The sequence below is a fragment of the Ranitomeya imitator genome, chromosome 10 (genome assembly GCF_032444005.1).
Source record: "Ranitomeya imitator isolate aRanImi1 chromosome 10, aRanImi1.pri, whole genome shotgun sequence".
In the NCBI taxonomy this organism is placed as follows: Eukaryota; Metazoa; Chordata; class Amphibia; order Anura; family Dendrobatidae; genus Ranitomeya; species Ranitomeya imitator.
This window is the reverse complement of record NC_091291.1, coordinates 137501487-137524417: the sequence shown is the minus strand read 5'-3', so window position 1 is coordinate 137524417 and position 22931 is coordinate 137501487. Positions and strand designations below refer to the sequence as shown.

General features: G+C 45.4%; 1 protein-coding gene across 1 annotated transcript in view; it reads right to left on the bottom strand.

The window, feature by feature from the left end:
* The window catches only part of DISP3 (dispatched RND transporter family member 3), a 91251-nt gene that overhangs the window by 10509 nt on the left and 57811 nt on the right, over positions 1-22931 (bottom strand). The window contains exons 11-18 of the mRNA XM_069742827.1: positions 14604-14726; positions 14127-14263; positions 11672-11853; positions 9633-9760; positions 4236-4408; positions 3548-3674; positions 3144-3289; positions 1461-1620 (exon numbers count right to left, since the gene is read on the bottom strand). Coding sequence (XP_069598928.1) covers positions 1461-1620; positions 3144-3289; positions 3548-3674; positions 4236-4408; positions 9633-9760; positions 11672-11853; positions 14127-14263; positions 14604-14726 — 1176 coding nt within the window. The remainder of the gene's footprint in view (positions 1-1460; positions 1621-3143; positions 3290-3547; positions 3675-4235; positions 4409-9632; positions 9761-11671; positions 11854-14126; positions 14264-14603; positions 14727-22931) is intronic.

Below are 22931 nucleotides of genomic sequence, written 5' to 3'. Positions count from 1 at the left end.
GTGATTGTCTTACCGCTGTCTCTAACATCATGTCCTCTCTCTATCTGAAACTGAACCTATCAAAAACTGAACTCCTTGTGTTTTCTCCCTCTACTAACCTACCTTTGCCTGACATTGCCATCTCCGTGTGCGGTTCCACCATTACTCCAAAGCAACATGCTCGCTGCCTTGGGGTCATCCTTGATTCCGAGTTTTCATTCACCCCCCACATCCGATCACTGGCTCGCTCTTCTTATCTGCACCTCAAAAACATTTCTAGAATTCGCCCTTTTCTTACTTTCGACTCTGCAAAAACTCTTACTGTTTCACTTATTCATTCCCATCTGGACTATTGTAACTCTCTACTAATCGGCCTCCCTCTTACCAAACTCTCCCCGCTCCAATCTGTGCTGAATGCTGCAGCCAGGATCATATTCCTCACCAACCGTTACACCGATGCCTCTACCTTGTGCCAGTCATTACACTGGCTACCCATCCACTCCAGAATCCAGTACAAAACTACTACCCTCATCCACAAAGCACTCCATGGCTCAGCACCACCCTACATCTCCTCTCTGGTCTCAGTCTACCACCCTACCCGTGCCCTCCGCTCCGCTAATGACCTCAGGTTAGCATCGTCAATAAGCAGAACCTCCCATTCCCGTCTCCAAGACTTTACACGTGCTGCGCCGATTCTTTGGAATGCACTACCCAGGTTAATACGATTAATCCCCAATCCACACAGTTTTAAGCGTGCCCTAAAAACTCATTTGTTCAGATAGGCCACACCGGGATCATTAGGTTAATGTGTTGAGGCGGTAGGCCAATCATTAAAAAAAAAAAAAAAAAAAAAAGGTTCCTCGCATCATGTTCTCATACACTTTATGCAGTTAATAGCCCTTTGTGTCTGTACTGTTACATACTTAGGCAGTTAACTGGTTCATCCAGCTTTACATGAACACCCGAGCCTTACACTATGGCTGGTCCGAATAACTAAAGCAATTGTTACCATCCACCTCTCGTGTCTCCCCTTTTCCTCATAGTTTGTGAGCTTGCGAGCAGCAGGGCCCTCACTCCTCCTGGTATCTATTTTGAACTGTGATTTCTGTTATGCTGTAATGTCTATTGTCTGTACAAGTCCCCTCTATAATTTGTAAAGCGCTGCGGAATATGTTGGCGCTATATAAATAAAATTATTATTATTATTATTATTACTCCAGAGCTGCACTCACTATTCTGCTGGTGCAATCACTGTGTACATACATTACTGGTCATATATTGATGGTAAGGATATTTCCTCAATCTTAAAGTTATAGAAACTACCTTTAAGCACTAGTAGTGATGTCTGGTATAGCCTCCTTACTGATGGTTTCATTATTTGATGTTAATTACCATCCTCTGTTGCCTATAGAAGACAATATCCACTAGTAAGATGTCACAATAATAGAATTCCACATGGGAGGCAGTGACCCCCTACTTGCCTACGATCTCCATAAAGATTTGCTTCCAGTGCTCGCATGTCTGGAACCCGTGTGTCAGCGCAGAGTCCGCGGGGAGGCGCAGCAGCTGCTGTTGGAGGAACGACTCCCACATCAAATAATCTTTATACGTCTGGAAGGAAGATTTACCCTTGTAGGTAGTCTGTGTGGAGACATGGATAATGCATTAGGCAGACGTCACGTCCTCACCTGCAGCCTGATAGATATATATACACACACAGACACACACACATATATACAGTCAGGACACAGGGGAGGCCATGTTCTCTGCTACCGGGAGGCTGAGAGTTCTCATGAAATCATAATAGGAAGATGAATACGGCAAAAGCAAAGGCAGTTCTGGTGGCTCTGGGGAGGCAGGAGATCCGCCTGGCAGTTTAAAGTAGACAGCGCCCAAATAGAAGGTAAATATCGAAGTCAGGACAGAGGTGGGCATGGAGGTGAGGACAGATGAAGACGAAGGTGAGGATGGAGGTGAGGACATATGTGGGGACAGAGGCGAAAGCAGAGGGGAGGACGGAGGTGAGGTTTGATGTAGAGACGTATGTGAGGAGGGCAAAGGTGAGGACAGAGGAGAGGACAGAAGTGAGTGAGGACAGACCGGTACGAATTGTTGTGTGGACAGAGAAGCAGAGCATCCCAGAAACCAAATACACTCAAAATAACAAATCCTAAAAGTTGTCAAAAACCCCCTGCTCAATGTAGGATTCACTAAACCATCTCAGACAGATGTCTGTCCAGCCTCTGGTTGAAGACTTCCATTGAAAGAGAACTCACCAACTCTCGTGACAGACTGTTACACGCATTGATTACCCTCACTGTCAAAAAGTCCCCCTAACCGTAACCTTGTCTATCCAGCACTTGGGTCATTTTTTCATTAAGGATAGTATGAAATACTTTATCAAATCCTTTGCGGAAGTCGAGCGATACTATTATCTTCCGCATTTCCCTGATCCACCCAGTCAGTGATTCCATCATAGAAGGAAATTAGATGAGTTTGGCATGAGTTGTTTGCTATAAACCCATGCTGGCTCTGGTTAATTACTGTATTCTTATCCAAGTACTTAGATGCTGTTAAAAGTTTGTTCAAAGATCTTTCCTAGTATAGAAGTAAGAATGGGGCTGGGCGCTGACTCTCTGGGGTCTCATAACAATTGTCTACCACACAGCAGTAACCCCCGTGTTACTCTGGTAAGCTGCAGAGAGGTGGTGATTACCACCAGTAATTGAGGCAGGAAGGCAGATGGTGGCCATACTGGTTGTCTCCCAGCTTTTTATATGTAGGGTACCTCTTTAAACATTGGACCCAATATAGAGATTTATTTTAAATTCAACTTCCAGTGGAATGAAAATTCCATTATGGCAAGAATCAAAATGTTTAGAGATGGATTTTCTCCCACTACGGCAATGTGAGCAGGTTGGAGAATTTTACTGCAATGACTTCCAGGATCCAGACACGATAAAGGGTTGAACATTGACTTATAGGGCTGCATCCTCCAGCAGATGGCACTAGTGAGCATGTTATTTCCTTCCAGGAGAGAGCCAATTTGCATACTTTTTTTCCCAGGAAGCATTGCCAATAAAACTCCATACACAGCTGGTCTCCTCAAGGAAAACCAGTCCCCCGAAAGACAGAACACCCAGAAGAACGTATCTTGTTCTTACAGATTCAAATGCCATAGAGATCCACTGGACCTTCCCGTCTTTCACACCCACGGCCCCATGGGAGAGCTGACCGGGGAGAAGGTTCGGCTCGGGAATATTCTTGCATTCAGGGTGCAACATCTGAAGAAAGGAGGATATACTGTAACCTGGGGAGACAAATCATTGTGGGATACAGACAATGAAACAAGCTGGCAAGAGTCGAGGACTGTAGATTATATTATAGGGTCTGATTCGAGGGTCTCACTTGGAGGAATGGGTCGGGAAAATTCGGGGTGACTCCATGAAGGCCTCTTTAATAATGCAGAATATACTGGTGGCCATATTATTGTGTCCGATCAATCCTATGAAACATTGGCGGCGAGCACCAACCAGCCAAGACCTCAGCACCATCAGGACCAGCTCACCTGATGGAAGGCACTGCGCTCCGCCCGGCTTCACCAGGTCTCTGTTACTGGCTATCACCTTGCACAGTCGGCACAGATTACCGATTTCTTTAAAGAGGTCAAACTTGTCATCATAGATCACCCTGCCCTTTCAGAAAAAGACAAGAACAAGGCAGTAGAAAGATGTGAGGAGGAGTTTATAGGACAATCCTACTTAGAGGGCAAATCCATGATCGATTCAGACCAAGCAATTCCCTATTGAAAGTCTAAGAAGCTTAAAAATATATTGTAGACCATGAGCGTACCTACGAAGGAGCCGGATAAACAACTGATGGGAGGACAAAGCATCCTGAAGCCACCACTAGAGGGAGCTCAGTGCATACAGATCAAAACTAGTGGTAAAAATCCAAAGGCACTTGGCTCCTCCTAGTGGTGGCTGAAGGCAGTGAGAATAATATCACTAAAAGTGATGGTGCACATTGCCTTTAATAAAGCGAGACAACAAAGCTCTGTCCCTAGTGAAAGCAACTTCAAAAAGGGCAACCGAAAATCAAGTGAACTAATGATATCAACATATACATCGCCATTATAGCAAAACCCTTGCAATTTCCCCAACGGCCATTGTGTGGCCCCCAGAACCGTCTCGTGACTGAGTATCCAGGTACATATCTGGAATTGTAGGTTACATATTAAAGACCACGTTTCCTACCAGTTCTCCAAGCACGTGATTATCTGGGACTCTTGTCCGATTTACTCCGTGAATTCCGAACACAACAAACACCATGGCCCCAGTGTCCACAAGGGGGCGGACTGCCGGCTTTCCACAGACCGTGTTCAAGCAAGGATTGAAATTTAATGTTGGAGACAATTTCTTTGGCGCGCCTGAAACAACAGCAGACAAACAGGATAACTGAATATTATCCACAGCATAAACCTTAAAAAATGGCAATCAAAGTTTGCTATTCACTTTATTAAATAGATCAAAATTTATCCAAATACTCAGTATAGACAGAGGGTGAAATACTAAAATTAGGGGAGCTCCCTGTATACAGAGATACATGATAAGATTTCTGTCTGCAGTCACCACTAGGGGGAGCTCCCTGTATACAGATACATGATAAGATCCTGTCTGCAGCCACCACTAGGGGGAGCTCCCTGTATACAGAGATACATGATAAGATCCTGTCTGCAGCCACCACTAGGGGGAGCTCCCTGTATACAGAGATACATGATAAGATCCTGTCTGCAGCCACCACTAGGGGGAACTCCCTGTATACAGATACATGATAAGATCCTGTCTGCAACCACCACTAGGGGGAGCTCCCTATATACAGAGATACATGATAAGATCCTGTCTGCAGCCACCACTAGGGGGAGCTCCCTGTATACAGAGATACATGATAAGGTCCTGTCTGCAGCCACCACTAGGGGGAGCTCCCTGTATACAGAGATACATGATAAGATCCTGTCTGCAGCCACCACTAGGGGGAGCTCCCTGTATACAGAGATACATGATAAGATCCTGTCTGCAGCCACCACTAGGGGGAGCTCCCTGTATACAGAGATACATGATAAGATCCTGTCTGCAGCCACCACTAGGGGGAGCTCCCTGTATACAGAGATACATGATAAGATCCTGTCTGCAGCCACCACTAGGGGGAGCTCCCTGTATACAGAGATACATGATAAGATCCTGTCTGCAGCCACCACTAGGGGGAGCTCCCTGTATACAGAGATACATGATGAGATCCTGTCTGCAGACACCACTAGGGGGAGCTCCCTGTATACAGAGATACATGATAAGATCCTGTCTGCAGCCACCACTAGGGGGAGCTCCCTGTATACAGAGATACATGATAAGATCCTGTCTGCAGCCACCACTAGGGGGAGCTCCCTGTATACAGAGATACATGATCAGATCCTCTCTGCAGACACCACTAGGGGGAGCTCCCTGTATACAGAGATACATGATAAGATTTCTGTCTGCAGTCACCACTAGGGGGAGCTCCCTGTATACAGATACATGATAAGATCCTGTCTGCAGCCACCACTAGGGGAGCTCCCTGTATACAGAGATACATGATCAGATCCTGTCTGCAGTCACCACTAGGGGGAGCTCCCTGTATACAGAGATACATGATAAGATCCTGTCTGCAGACACCACTAGGGGGAGCTCCCTGTATACAGAGATACATGATAAGATTATGTCTGCGGCCACCACTAGGGGGAGCTCCCTGCATAGAGAGATACATGATCAGATCCTCTCTGCAGACACCACTAGGGGGAGCTCCCTGTATACAGAGATACATGATAAGATTTCTGTCTGCAGTCACCACTAGGGGGAGCTCCCTGTATACAGAGATACATGATAAGATCCTGTCTGCAGCCACCACTAGGGGAGCTCCCTGTATACAGAGATACATGATAAGATCCTGTCTGCAGCCACCACTAGGGGGAGCTCCCTGTATACAGAGATACATGATAAGATCCTGTCTGCAGACACCACTAGGGGGAGCTCCCTGTATACAGAGATACATGATAAGATTATGTCTGCGGCCACCACTAGGGGGAGCTCCCTGCATAGAGAGATACATGATAAGATCCTGTCTGCAGACACCACTAGGGGGAGCTCCCTGTATACAGAGATGCATGATAAGATCCTGTCTGCAGCCACCACTAGGGGGAGCTCCCTGTATACAGAGATACATGATAAGATCCTGTCTGCAGTCACCACTAGGGGGAGCTCCCTGTATACAGAGATACATGATCAGATCCTCTCTGCAGACACCACTAGCGGGAGCTCCCAGTATACATTTTATAAAATGAATGCAATATTAACACAATATGCAGTGAGCTCTTCAGCTCCCCCTAATGGCAGATAAAAGCTCTGCATGAGAAAAAATTACTATAAAAGCACAGAATTTTACTGGCATTGCTATGGAAAAACAATACAAAATACGCTGTGGAATCCATTGAATTAAAAACTGTAGTAGGCGGCACTTTCATCTCCATCTCCCAGGGTGGAGTGTATGTGGGCTGTTATGCGGGTGATTAGTCCCCTTTTACTACTCTAGTCTAGATTACATTCCACTGCAGATCGGGACCCCCATATCACAAGGTAGGTGGTCTGTTTTTGAGGCTTGCACCATAACTCCTCTACTTAGAGTCCCGCTGGGATATTATTTCAGGGTATTACATTTAGTATATTTTTTTGGCCGAGGCTGTGAATACGTCGGCTGATTCCCTTTGTTGTTAATGCGATGAGACGCATTTTCGCTTCTTAATTAGCTGCTGTATTAATCTGCGTAACTCTGGAGATAAAACCACATCGGTGTCTGACGGCCCGTATGTTGAGCGCTCCGGATTCTGGAGGAAGCTCACATGTTGCTTATCTCCAGTCGATTAGCGAGTTTTCGGCTGCGGTATTAAAACATATAATTGTGGCGCGCTTAAAAGCTGCAGAGTGGCAGACGTTACCCTGGTATAAGCGTGCTCGGGTACAGGATACATAGCACGTAGAAGTCTGTCACCTGCTCATTGGGGGCTCCGGAGTCTATGGTAGGACATGTGAAAGCTTTTTTTTCACCATGGTTTGGCGGTATTTCTCCGAAAAAAAACCCAGCCATTTAAGAGCAGGAAAAGTAAAATGTAACATCACTGGGCTGCAGTCAGATCTCACATTACGTAAATCAGCATCATTATTTGACTCCCTTCCTCTGTCCTCTTTTGCTCCTGTCTGTTAGGACTCCTGGTCTCCTGTCTTACACTGTACCAACCCCGCTGCACAACATAGGCTTGTGGTGTGACAGACAGACAGTGACCACAGGAAAGATCAAAACAAATTGTCTAATGTCCAACGTACTCGCAAACGGAAAACAAATAGTATCCTCCGGATCTCAGCCGGGAATCCAGACAGTCAGTATCAGAGACCGGTTGCCGCGGGCGACTGCACCACCGTGTCACGCTGAGGGGTGCCCGGCCTTTTGGCTTCACTTGCCTCCGTGTTACTTCATACAAGCTGAGCCTTGCAGAGCCACCTGCTCTGCAGTTTGCAAACCAAGACTGACACACCCAAACCGTTTGCTGCAGGGTCTTTTAAACCAGAATTTGTGGCCATGGGCCACTTGTAAGACCCGGCCTGGAGGGAGCGAACTGCCCCACTACCATCCTGTAGCTCACGCCAAAACTAAAACCCCATTCCAAGTTTTTTTTTTTAATCTGCCTTGGGGAAATAGCTTGTCCAAGACCAAACTTTTATTCTGCACTGCAACCACAGCTATATCTGTGACTGCAATGCGCTCCAGCGGCCTGAAGACGCTTCTAGGCGCATCCTGGGGGACACACTGCCTCACACCTGCAATACTGTATCAACAAGTTTCGTGGTCCCTTATCCTTCCTTTTGGGTACATAAAGTCACATTCTGAGAAAGTGGGTAGAAGACTGTGCAGAAATGGTCTCATCCCAGCAGCATGAAATACAGTAACTTACAGTTATACATCAATGTCCCTGAGAAGGAAGGTCCCGGCAGGACACTACGTAGGTGTTTCCTGCCTCACAGACCAGTCAATATCTATTAAGTTATCACCAGGAAGACTATGACAAACTAGAGGTCTCGTTGGTCTGCAGTCTGGTGCCCCAGTCTCCTTTCTGGAAGCCTTCATGCTTTCACTAATGTTCCTTGGACTCTTATTCTTCTCCATCATCTCATCGGGTTGTCGTCTTGTCTCCTGGTCTCCTTTCTGGAAGCCTTCATGCTTTCACTAATGTTCCTTGGACTCTTATTCTTCTCCATCATCTCATCGGGTTGTCGTCTGGTCTCCTTTCTGGAAGCCTTCATGCTTTCACTAATGTTCCTTAGACTCTGGTCTCCGGGTCTCCTTTCTGGAAGCCTTCATGCTTTCACTAGTGACAGAAGAACAAAAGTCCAAGGAACATTAGTGAAAGCATGAAGGCTTCCAGAAAGGAGACCAGACGACAACCCGATGAGATGACAGAGAAGAACAAAAGTCCAAGGAACATCTCATCGGGTTGTCGTCTGGTCTCCTTTCTGGAAGCCTTCATGCTTTCACTAATGTTCCTTAGACTCTTATTCTTCTCTATCATCTCATCGGGTTGTCGTCTGGTCTCCTGGTCTCCTTTCTGGAAGCCTTCATGCTTTCACTAATGTTCCTTAGACTCTTATTCTTCTCTATCATCTCATCGGGCTGCTGTCTGGTCTCCTTTCTGGAAGCCTTCATGCTTTCACTAATGTTCCTTGGACTCTTATTCTTCTCTATCATCTCATCGGGTTATCGTCTGGTCATCTTTCTGGAAGCCTTCATGCTTTCACTAATGTTCCTTGGACTCCCCTTTCTTTTCGGTCATCTCATCGGGCTGCAGTCTGGTCTCCCGGTCTCCAGACTCGGAGCACAAACCTGCATGATAACATTGCCATTTTGGCCAGATTCTCCATCCTTGTGCTTTCATCTCCTTGTGTTATAATACAAAAAAAAACTTGGCACTTGGAGGTATGCAGAGAAAGTGGGGATAAAAGGGTTTATTTGTGCAATCCAAAAATAGGCAAAGGAATATTAACGTTTCACTCCAACATCCGGACCTTCATCAGAACAGTGTGGATGGCTGGGAGAGAGGTGAATGTAAGTGCGGTGCTGTAAGGCATGCGACTGTCGTAGCTAATGGTGTGGCACTCACGATGGCAGTCGCATGCCTTACAGCACCGCATTTACATTCTCCTCTCTCCCAGCCGTCCACACTGTTCTGATGAAGGTCCGGATGTTGGAGCGAAACGTTAATATTTAATCTTTCCTATGATTATATTTACGGATTGGATCATACTCATGCAACAGCCCTGAACAGAACATAGTTAGCTGCTGTTCATCTTCTTGTGTGGCATCTCATAGGGCTGCTGTCTGCTCTCCCGGACCCCTTATGCAACGGTGCACGTGGACGTACTTTCAGTGATTTGAAATCCCCCCTATTTATATATGGCTTAAAAGGTTCATTTCTTAGCTGTATAGTTAATCTAAAAGGCATTTTGGGGGTGACACACTCCCTTTAAGAAAAGATCCCAACACGACCGTCTACAATAACTGGAGTTCAGACTTACCTTTCTCGGTGGGCACATAAAAAAAGCCTCTGTTTGACACGTCTGACCCCGAACCAGGACACCCGGAGGCAGCAGCGCACACTCGGCCATGTGTGGGGTTTTTATGCACCAATGTGAAAAATAGTTTTCTATAAAGTGGGGGAAAAATAATCAAACAAAAAAAAAGTGTAAAAAAAAATAAGCAAATAAAGAATTGACAGCAAATATCCAAATAGTCTAACTACTGCCTAATACATATTGCTACTGGTTTTGGCGGGCTAAAAAGTTGTCACTTTCCACAGAAAATGCCAATTAAGAACAAAAACCTGGATCTTTCCCTGAAGGAAACTCGTTTCCGAACCCCAGAGATGAGCGGTAATCTGTGAGAAATCCTGGCAGCAAGTATTCAATTTATCTGCAGCGCCCCCAGAGGAAAAATGGAGTATTACACTGTGCTCACTGATATTAATGGGTTTTCTGTGCACTACAGGACGAGAGCGCTGCTCTGGAGTAAGAGGTGCTCCTCATACCTGCACTCCGCTACATGACATAGGACCCTAGACACTCCCTTTAAGTATTACTCTGCAGGCCTCATAATTCAGCTCCTTGTGTGACCGCTGTCCGGCAGATGGACAGAATGAAGTCACAGATGTCGGCTTATCCCGGGCCGCTCTATCACTATGATGGCGGCGGACTTGGCGTTCGGCTCTGTGATTTCACACGCTGTGAAGTTTATATAAATGTTTTATCAATTCAACATTGAATGTTCTGCAGCAAAGACATCAAAAACAGCAGCGCAGGCCCCTCATTCACACACGCCGCAGACAGCCTGCAATGCGCTCTTAAAGGGGCCTGCTGCTGTTACGGTAAATGAATGAGTGAACAGGAGAGAATTGGGGAAAGTTCAGGACCCTCGTCACTTTGTGAAAGAGGAAAGGTAAAGCAAAAAGAGTGTGCTCATATAAACCCAGCTGATCTATGAGCAGAATAGTGAGAGCAGCTCTGGGGTATGATACAGGATGTAACTCAGGATCAGTAATGTAATGTATGTACACCGTGACTGCACCAGCAGAATAGTGAGTGCAGCTCTGGGGTATAATACAGGATGTAACTCAGGATCAGTAATGTAATGTATGTACACCGTGACTGCACCAGCAGAATAGTGAGTGCAGCTCTGGGGTATAATACAGGATGTAACTCAGGGTCAGTAATGTAATGTATGTACACCGTGACTGCACCAGCAGAATAGTGAGTGCAGCTCTGGGGTATAATACAGGATGTAACTCAGGATCAGTAATGTAATGTATGTACACAGTGACTGCACCAGTAGAATAGTGAGTGCAGCTCTGGAGTATAATACAGGATGTAACTCAGGATCAGTAATGTAATGTATGTACACAGTGACTGCACCAGTAGAATAGTGAGTGTAGCTCTGGGGTATAATACAGGAGGTAACTCAGGATCAGTAATGTAATGTATGTACACAGTGACTGCACCAGTAGAATAGTGAGTGCAGCTATGGAGTATAATACAGGATGTAACTCAGGATCAGTAATGTAATGTATGTACACAGTGACTGCACCAGCAGAATAGTGAGTGCAGCTCTGGGGTATAATACAGGAGGTAACTCAGGATCAGTAATGTAATGTATGAACACAGTGACTGCACCAGCAGAATAGTGAGTGCAGCTCTGGGGTATAATACAGGATGTAACTCAGGATCAGTAATGTAATGTATGTACACAGTGACTGCACCAGCAGAATAGTGAGTGCAGCTCTGGAGTATAATACAGGAGGTAACTCAGGATCAGTAATGTAATGTATGTACACATTGACTGCACCAGCAGAATAGTGAGTGCAGCTCTGGGGTATAATACAGGAGGTAACTCGGGATCAGGAATGTCATATTTTTAAAAGTGACTGAACGGTTTACATAGATTATAGATCAGGCCCTTTATGTTCCTCTCTGGTTTACGGGTCGCTCCGGATATTACTTCTAGGACGCTGCCTATTTTATCTTCTGTAGGTTTAAAATGTGGCGCACTATGGCAGTAATATTACCTTGCATAGGACTGCTCTTTATCTGCAGCATAGAAACTGAAGTCAAATTTCCATCCTCTCCGTGTGTCGCACCCTGAGGAGGTGATCATCCATTTCTTGGGACAGATTTCTGTCTGAAGCCCTATGGTGGACATACAAGCTGTCAGCTTCCAGGTGTAGTTACCGTAAGGAATCTTATACACCTAAACAATGGATTAATGAAAACAAACATTTACAATGTGGCACCCTGAGATCCGGGCTCCTGAGAGCCCCATTGATACACTAACACAGGGGGCGGCACAGAGGGGGCACCGGGGCTGCGCAAGATTCTATTAAAGGGGATCGCCACCCACTACACTGCGCTACTACTGTCCGGTATCACTGCCTGAGCCGGAGGTTTCGGGACCATTTGGATGGGACATTACATAAAGAAAAGCTTTTGGTATCAAGAGGAACTTGTGGTTCCCACTTTGGGTCCAGAGGGAATAACTTGGAGCTCCAAATCCGAAAGCAAAATCTGTAACAGAAACCCCCAACTTTTAATTTTTCAATTTATTATGGTCGTGCCCAGCATGAAACAGTAAGCTCTGTGTCCCCGACTCTGCTTGTAACAGTGTAAATGGTTGGGGCGATTCATTCAGTCTCTTGAATTTCATCACCTATGATATCTCATTGGACTAGAGAGAAGCAGCAGACCGGCACAAGTCTCCTTATCTGCCTGGATTGATTTTTTACAACTTTTTTTTTTTTTTTTTTTTTTGCATCAATCATCCAAAATATAAAACGAGCCATCTGTTTCTTAACAAAAAAAAGTCAGTTTTATGTCTGCCTATGTGTGTCCATGGTTACATAGGATAACCCTATACCCATCCTGCTGTCACAGTCTCTTCTATGTGTCCCTCCTAAAGGCTTGGAAGGAGAGAAGACGTAAATTAGCAACTGGCTGCAGGATCAGACTACGTAGGGTTTGTTTGTTGTCTGTTACCATGGAGACATCAGCCCAGCCAAGGAATTGTATAAACAGAATGGTCGGAAATGTTTTAATCAATACTAAATGCATAGTAGATTTAATGTAGCATTAAGAGGAACTGGTTGCATAAGTATGCACACCTTATTAGCACTAGCTGGATAGAATTTGGTTGATTACCACCCCCGAGATGCTACAAAAATGCATTTTCATTCCAACCCAAGGACAAACGTGACAATGTGGCAACGTGGCAAGCTGCCTCCTGGCACAATCTCTCCATCGGTGTTATCTACATGGATACAAATCAGTACTCGGGGTTCGGGCATGCTGGCGCTGAACGCCTGGCAAGATACGAGCTGCTTACAAGAGCTCCACAGCCGCAGATTTCTGCCAACAAAATCGTTATCCTTCGTGTCACATGTGCCCGCCCATAAGCGATACAGCTAATCCTCAGGTGCTCATCCGTAGACGCGACCCCCTCGGCCCCCCGCTCTAATAATAGGTCTGCACAATGGCGGAATTATTCTAAACAAGGGAGACGTGTCCGTGTTATAATGTAACACTTCATCATTCCCGGCCCGACGAGTGCGGAGAATCAGCCGCCGGGCGGCAGCGCTAAAAAGATGTCAGTCTTTAGTAATGAGAAAACACAGAACATCAACACGACCCCCCGAGCGCAATCTGCTCATCGCCGTTTACTGCTCGCTGCGCGGATCGCAGCCAAACTGAGCCCAGCAGGAGATGTGCAGAGTTTTTGTACTTTTTTATTATTTTAGTTCTATGATTTATGGCAGAACTATGAAAAGGATAAACGTAATGTGGATCTATGGTGCAATTAATGCGGAAAATACATTTGCCAAATATTTGATCCCTTTTTTATGACCTCCGACACCCAGAGCTGTCAGAGAGCATCATATGGTCCAAGATTGGGTGATCAACCGATCCCGTCAGCTGCGAGATCCAAAATGTTTTAAAAAGGCCATAAACTAGAGATGAGGAAATCAGATCAAAAGGTACCTATTCCAACGGCCAGGCCACAGACCTGCGGACCACCACCTGCCTGCTGGAATCCAGGATGTCCCTCTGATTTGTAGGTTCTGGGCAATGTGACGCACCTGGCCTACTAATCAGAAGAAGTGCACGGGTTTCCGGCAGGTAGGAGGTGGACGGCTCTGCTCTGATGGCCATGGAATACTGATGTGGCCAATGGACGGGGTACGGGGATATCAATGATATCTAACAGTTGCTGCATTTTCGAGGTAATGATTCTAACCCATCCACAGTCAGTCAGTGGGAAATTACTGTATAATACAAAGCAATCTGAAGGCAGCCATATTGTGCTGTATAATCCCTTGACATGTGGTGGGTCTACAATGCTCACTAGTAGCTCTTTGTTTGCCATATCTGCACCGTTCCAGCTGACGATTGCCCAATAATGTGGTATTTTGCATCGTTCAAGGCTGAATGTTAGATACATAAAGGAAGATAATTGGGCATCTGATTTCTTACCTGAAATGAGGTCACGTCATCGTCCCCGGGCAGGGTAGATTGCCAGGGTGGCATAGCCGAACCATTAAGGGACAGTCGGTAAATGGTGGCTCGTCCTTCCCATTTACATCTGGTGACATACACCGTTCTCTGCAAATCTGGGGAAGTTACAGAGGATCGGGTGAAATTACGTCATGTAGAAAAATATGCATCAAGTTCATCCTATTCTGATCCAGGAGAAGGCAACACTCCCCAGGAGGTGGTCAGCCTCGTATCAGGTAACGTCCACCCACCTCCAAACATACCAACCAGACACACCTATGGTAAAGATGTAATGACCCTGGATGGTCAAAAGGACGTTCCACTGGGTCTTCTTGAGCACAAGGACCCTTCTATCTGTACCGTTGCACCCCCTATATTGATATAGCTGTTCTGTTGCACCCCCTATATCAATATCTTTGTAGCAAATATCATATGAGAGGTTACAACCCAACTCACCCTCATGTCCAGTGTCAGCCACGGTCATCTTGCTATTCCATGTAGCCAACGAGCCTCTCTTCTTCTTGTCTGATGAGGTCCGAATGTTGTTTTGGAGGCTCCGGGGTTTCTCCTGGAACAAACCTGTAGCACAAACAGTAAAGATGATCTATAAGAATTCAACTCTTGATCATAAAGGGTATTTAGGTCCTTATGGTGCTCAACATTTGTGCAGCCAATAAGAGCCTTCAAATATTTTGTCACTCAAGTCTTTCTGCACTACAGGGCTCCATCTCCTTACCTAAGCTCCTTAGTCTTCACAGTGCCAGGAGACAACCATCACCTACATATATGATGGGTCATCCCTTTATTTGTGTATGTGTGCAGACTCCCATCCCTTTTTGGACACTTTTTAGTTGTCCACCTTGATGTAGACCAGAGAGGACCATTGCTTTAAGAAGTAGCACTCATCGCTTACATAAGGTCTTCCTGTTTTTTGCTCTTCCATTAAGCTAAGCAGACAATAAGCTAAGAACTACTGCCAAAATATGGCATTTTTAAAACAGTTCTCTATCCTTCTGAGAGAGAACTAGTCTGCATGCTTAGCATGAAGCATTTCCAATAAAACGCAATAACCAGCAAGTCTCTAAGTAGAGCCAATTTATCCAGAAGGTTCATCAAGGGCTTCAAATTCAATCAAACTCTGCTCTACACTATTGAGGGACAACTACCCCAAAACAGATGTCTGAAGATGGGGGTCCGGTTTGTCTACCATCCCTTGTTACATTCTATGGTTCGTTAATGGGTCAGACATTGACATTCAAAGGAAGTCTTCAAACAGAGGCCGGACAGACATCTGTGCAGAAGGTTTAGTGAATCCGGAATTGAGCAGGGGGTTGGACACGATGACCCTAGAGGTTCCTTCCAACTGTAACATTCTAGGATGGTAAGGTAGCTTCTTCCAATAGGTGGCACCATCTACATCGGTTTTGTTCCTTCTGGGAGAGAGCCAATTTGCAAGCTATTGTAGAAGAAGATTGAAATCTCCTTGAGATGACCACACTGTGATCTTCTGAAAGAAGTCATTAATATATAGAAAGGAAATGAAAATTGGCCACAGAACATGGGGTCTACTTTGGAGGGGGGGGGGATCTTCTGTACTGGTTTCATCAATGAACCCTTTCATAGACCAACTTTTGCAACCAAGAACAATCGATTGCAACAAGGATTTGGTGGACATTTCCATCTGGAAGACCCTTACTGTCATCAAAAAGGAGCACAATTGTCAATGTTATCGAGTCCTTCGGTGGACAACTTTTTTTTTCTTTTTTTTTTTTTCAAGAATTACTGAAGACCTTTTTGTAAATTTTTATCTAAAAGCAGGGTTTCCTTTTTAAACATAACAATACTGTGGTTCCAATCTTTCCGCATTTACAGCTCCGCTGCAATAATGAAAAAGATCAGTTGTGAAAAATATCGATATTCTGTGTGAAAAATTTAAGACTAAGCGTTTGATGAAAAGTTTCCAATGTGAGGACTCTAGGGCAGTGTTTTTCAACCAGTGTTCCGCGGCACACTAGTGTGCCACGGAACATGGTCAGGTGTGCCGCGGGAAACGTTCCCCAAAGGTGCCCCCTCCGGTTCACTTGCTTGTCTGAGACAAGCGAGTCCCTTCCTTCAGCGGTCTGACCGCCGCTGGCACTTCCGCATCAGGGAAGCGCCAGCAGCGGCTGACGTCACAGTCTGGCTCTGTCACTCTGAGCGTGTGACAGGCTGCCGCCGCTGCTGCTTCGTGTCGTAGCGCCGGTGACTCAGTTCGGGTGACGTGTGACTGTGTGGTTGGAGTGGAGGGTGACGTCTTCGGTGCCGGTAGCAATTCAGTCCTAAAGACCGCGGGGACCGGGTGGAGAGTTTGCATGCATGATAGGGGAGGGGGAGGGAGCAGCGGCCAGGGCAGGGGCAACAGCCAACAAAGCAAAACTGACTCAGTATATATATAGATAGATAGTATGGGGGCACAAATCTGGACAGAATGCGGGCACAGATCTGGACATATGGGGGCACAAATCTGGACATTATGGGGGCACAAATCTGGACATTATGGGGGCACCGATCAGGACAGTACGGCCCATACTGTCCAGATCTGTGCCCCCATAACATAATGTCCAAATTTGTGCCCCCATATGTCCAGATCTGTGGCCCTATTCTGTCCAGATTTGTGCCCCCATACTGTCCAGATCTGTGCCCCCATAACATAATGTCCAGATTTGTGCCCTTATATGTCCAGATTTGTGCCCCCATATGTCCAGATCTGTGGCCCTATTCTGTCCAGATTTGTGCCCCCATACTATCCAGATTTGTGCCCCCATACTATCCAGATTTGTGCCCCCTATAGGGGCACAGATCTGGACAGTATAAGGGCACAAATCTGGACATTATGTTATGGGGGCACAGATCTGGACAGTATGTGCCGTACTGTCCAGATCAGTGCCCCCATAATGTCCAGATTTGTGCCCCCATATGTCCAGATCTGTGCCCCCATAATGTCCGGATTTGTGCCCTTATATGTCCAGATTTGTGCCCCCATACTGTCCAGATCTGTGCCCCTGTAGGGGGCACAAATCTGGATAGTATGGGGGCACAAATCTGGACAGAATGGGGGCACAAATCTGGACAGAATGGGGGCACAAATCTGGACATATGGGGGCACAAATCTGGACATATGGGGGCACAAATCTGTACATTATGGGGGCACAAATCTGTACATTATGGGGGCACCGATCTGGACAGTACGGCCCATACTGTCCAGATCTGTGCCCCCATAACATAATGTCCAGATTTTTGCCCCCATACTGTCCAGATCTGTGCCCCCATTCTGTCCAGATCTGTGCCCCCATTCTGTCCAGATTTGTGCCCCCATATGTCCAGATCTGTGCCCCCTATAGGGGCACAGATCTGGACAGTATGGGGGCACAAATCTGGACATGCATATAACAATATGCATATAACAATGCTTATAATGTTATACTGCATATAACAATGAGAAATGTACAATGAGAAATACTATGGTCATGAGGCTGGAGTACTACAAGTACCAGCTCATATGCTGAGTATATGAGCTGGCACTTGTACTCTGGCCTCATGGCCATAGTATTTCTCATTGTACCCCTTTATATTGCAGTATATGAGCACATAATTATCAGCACCATATGCTGTGGCGCGGTACAGTGCATATCACCACAGTATATGGTGCTGATAATTATGTGCTCATATACGTGGGACTGTATGTATGAGTTTACATGGGACTGTGTGTGTGTGTGCGTGCGTGCGTGCGTATATATATATATATATATATATATATATATATATATATATATATATATATATATATATATATATATATATATATATATATATATATATATATATATATATATATATAAATACATGGGACTGTATATATGAGGGGGTTATCCTTTTTTATTTCACTTTTTTTAAAATAAATAATTTATTGAAAGGACCTCTGCCAGGCATATTTCACTCTTGAGGGCTTAAAAAGCAGCTCTGGTGGTGATAAGAAGCTGATTTAAAACCCCCAAGAGTGAACTCCGTGAGAGCTGTATGTGTGGAATAATGAATTATATTTTGCCGGTCTTCAGCAGTCATGTCCTGCTTGAAGTGACTCTAGTGGCGTAGCACTTTGCAGCCGGCTCTATTCTACTTATAGAGAAAGCTGAGTGCTACGTCACTAGTGTCAATTCAAGCAGGAAATGCAGACCGTAGTAATATAAGTTATTATTCCACACATACAGCTCTCACGGAGTTCACTCTTGGGGGGTTTAAATCAGCTTCTTATCACCACAAGAGCTGCTTTTTAAGCCCTCAAGAGTGAAATATGTCTGGCAGAGGTCCTTTAAGTGTGCCAGATATAATGTAATACTCTTCTATTTTAGTGTGTGGCTGCGCACACTATCTCAGCAGTGATGGAGAAATATTTGAGAATGGAAAAGGCAAATGCCGAACAGGACCCTGGACACAATTCTAACCCAGATAAAGGCCCTAGTATGAGAGGTCGACAAAAGAAAAAAGACAAGACGGTGAGCTCAAGGCAATACAGTGAAAGCTATCTTTCATTTGGATTTACTTTCACTGGGGATGCGACAGCACCAACACCCCTGTGCTTGGTGTGTGGTGAGAAGCTATCCAATAGCGCCATGGTGCCAAGCAAGCTTAAACGCCATCTCCAAACGAAACACCCTTCCGTTCAAAACAAGCCGATGGAGTATTTTGTACGCTTACGTACAAACAATGAGAAAGGGGCAACTTTTTTGAGAAAAAGCACAAAGGTAAATGAGAGAGCTCTCAAAGCTAGCTACCTTGTTGCTGAACTCATAGCTAAATCAAAAAAGTCCCACACTGTGGCAGAAACATTAAAGGTACCGTCACACTTAGCGACGCTGCAGCAATACCGACAACGATCCGGATCGCTGCAGCGTCGCTGTTTGGTCGCTGGAGAGCTGTCACACAGACCGCTCTCCAGCGACCAACGATGCCGGTAACCAGGGTAAACATCGGGTAACTAAGCGCAGGGCCGCACTTAGTAACCCGATGTTTACCCTGGTTACCATCCTATAAGTAAAAAAAAACAAACACTACATACTTACCTACCGCTGTCTGTCCTCCAGCGCTGTGCTCTGCACTCCTCCTGTACTGTCTGTGTGAGCACAGCGGCCGGAAAGCAGAGCGGTGACGTCACCGCTCTGCTTTCCGGCTGACCGACGCTCACAGCCAGTACAGGAGGAGTGAAGAGCACAGCGCTGGAGGACAGACGGCAACCTTCACAGAATGCCTTGACTGGGTTAGGGACCCATACAGCTCATTATCCGTTGCTGGAAAGGACATGACTTTAAAGGAGCAAGAGGAACTCATTGAACTGAAGCAAGATCGCGGTTTAAAGCTAAAGTTTGCTGATCTTCCTTTGGACAGTTTTTGGTTATCTGTTGCCAAGGAGTTCCCCATTCTGGCCAACAAAGCTATTTTGACATTGCTCCCATTTTCGACCACATATCTATGTGAGCTGGGCTTCTCAAGCTTGACTGCGATAAAAACTAAAAACAGGGAGAGACTGAGAACTGTTGAGGAAGAGCTTCGTGTGTGTCTTTCCACCATTCCTGCTAGGATATCCCTTTTGTGTTTATCGAAACAGGCCCAGGTTTCACTCTGAGTGAGTATAAATACATTTAGAATCTATATTATTAACTATATGTATAATATGTACTGTTTTAGTGTCATTTTGTGCCATTTTGGTTGGTGGTGTGCCCCGGGATTTTTTAAGTATAAAAAGTGTGCCGCGGCTCAAAAAAGGTTGAAAATCACTGCTCTAGGGTCTGTATGGCAGACTCTGGGCGGGGTGTTCCCGGCCCTGGCAACACTCATCTGCTTCAGCTCGTCTCCCTTAGGCTTGCGGTTCCCTTCATTTCACTTCTCTTATTTCCATTTTCAGGAACAGTAGAAATTAAATCTGCCAGGAAAGGTTTTAAATAAATGATGTTCTGAGCTCAAACGTATGCAGCCAGTCACTGGATACGGGTTCACGCTGGTCCATCCGCTGCCTCTTCACAGCCTGGCTGGCACGGAGGGAGATGAAGTAAGGGGCAAGAGTCTCTCTAATGTATATTGTGGTGCCCCGGAAAGTACACAAGATGAACCCTGTTAGATTGAGTATGAGGTTTATGAGCTGGGCTTTTCATAACCAAGGACAATGTTCACTTCTCAGCCCTAGGCTTCTATATAGAACATAATCTCGCCAAGGCAAAGTGGTTTGTTTTCATCCCTCGTCATGTTGGACAAGTCTTGCCAGAACTTCATCTAGTGATTCTCGGACATAAATGAGCCATTTATGGACATTCATCTTCCAAACTATTATCGTACACCATATCCCTATCACAAGCTTCTCAAAGTCCAATCAAAACATATAATTCCCCTATCACCCTGTTAGTCTACACTTGACATTGCTTTTGGCGCCATGATAATTAACATTCATGAGATCCACCATGTCACACACCAGTTATAATGACTCAGTCACCATTGGATTCGGCCTATGATGGTCCATCCATACTGGTAAAGTATTCCCCCTCCATAGCATAAGTGAAGAGAAGTCCTGGCACCAGAGAACACATTTAGACTTTCTCTATGATGGTCCATACATAATGGCATAATACCCCCCTTTCTTTCATAGGAATAGACGAAGTTAAATAAGATCTGTTCAGAACCTCTTGTTCTTAACCCTTTATGGAGGTATAGTCCTTGTAGAATAATTCCTAAAATGCATTTAACAGAATGAGCTCGGCTCAATGGCAACCAAACTAGAGGAACCAAAAGATGAATGCTCAGCCATAGAGGGTCAGAGGTCCTAACTCAATGAACCTGCAGATGAATGCTCAGCCATAGAGGGTCAGAGGTCCTAACTCAAGGAACCTGCAGATGAATGCTCAGCCATAGAGGGTCAGAGGTCCTAACTCAAGGAACCTGCAGATGAATGCTCAGCCATAGAGGGTCAGAGGTCCTAACTCAAGGAACCTGCAGATGAATGCTCAGCCATAGAGGGTCAGAGGTCCTAACTCAAGGAACCTGAGGAATGCTCAGCCATAGAGGGTCAGAGGTCCTAACTCAAGGAACCTGCAGATGAATGCTCAGCCATAGAGGGTCAGAGGTCCTAACTCAAGGAACCTGCAGATGAATGCTCAGCCATAGAGGGTCAGAGGTCCTAACTCAAGGAACCTGCAGATGAATGCTCAGCCATAGAGGGTCAGAGGTCCTAACTCAAGGAACCTACAAGAGAAAGCTCAACCATAGAGGGTCAGAGGTCCTAACTAAAGCAACCTGCATGTGAATGCTCAGCCATAGAGGGTCAGAGGTCCTAACTCAAGGAACCTACAAGAGAAAGCTCAGAGGTCCTAACTAAAGCAACCTGCATGTGAATGCTCAGCCGTAGAGGGTCAGAGGTCCTAACTCAATGAACCTGCTGGTGTATACTTCGAGATAGAGGGCAAGAAGACCAAACTCAAGGAACATGTTGTTGAATGCTCAGTCGGTTCAAGAGAAAAATTCCCCTCCCCCCAGTGATTTGCTTACACCTCTAAGAAGAATGCCTACGCTCCTTTTTTTTTTTTAAAGTGACCTTTATAGTCCATAACGAAGGTTAGACCTAGAAATCCTCTCTGGATGATTTAGTAAACCCCAAAGTGACCAATTACTAGAATAAAAAGAACACCAGTTTCTTAGATCAATGCTCAGCTTATTGAAAGTCTCTGTGCACCAGAGGAGACGTCAATACGTTATTGGAGAAGATTATTCTAACTTCTCAGCTGGGTGTAATGTCTTCCCTGGCACCAAGCCTCAGCTTCTCCATAAAGAGGTCATCTATGCAAAAAAGTATAGCAGCAAACTGTGTCTCCAAACTTAGGTATCGGAGGACACATTTCAGTGAGATCCATCAAAAGCCTAACTTCTCGATTTACATCCTGTATTATAGTCCAGAGCTGCACTCACTATTCTGCTGGTGCAGTCACTGTGTACATACAGTACATTACTGATCCTGAGTTACCTCCTGTATTATACCCCAGAGCTGCACTCACTATTCTGCTGGTGCAGTCACTGTGTACGTACATTACATTACTGATCCTGAGTTACATCCTGTATTATACCCCAGAGCTGCACTCACTATTCTGCTGGTGCAGTCACTGTGTACATACATTACTGATCCTGAGTTACATCCTGTATTATACCCCAGAGCTACACTCACTATTCTGCTGGTGCAGTCACTGTGTACATACATTACATTACTGATCCTGAGTTACATCCTGTATTATACCCCAGAGCTGCACTCACTATTCTGCTGGTGCAGTCACTGTGTACATACATTACATTACTGATCCTGAGTTACATCCTGTATTATACCCCAGAGCTGCACTCACTATTCTGCTGGTGCAGTCACTGTGTACATACATTACATTACTGATCCTGAGTTACATCCTGTATTATACCCCAGAGCTGCACTCACTATTCTGCTGGTGCAGTCACTGTGTACATACATTACATTACTGATCCTGAGTTACATCCTGTATTATACCCCAGAGCTGCACTCACTATTCTGCTGGTGCAGTCACTGTGTACATACATTACATTACTGATCCTGAGTTACATCCTGTATTATACTCCAGAGCTGCACTCACTATTCTGCTGGTGCAGTCACTGTGTACATACATTACATTACTGATCCCGAGTTACATCCTGTATTATACCCCAGAGCTGCACTCACTATTCTACTGGTGCAGTCACTGTGTACAT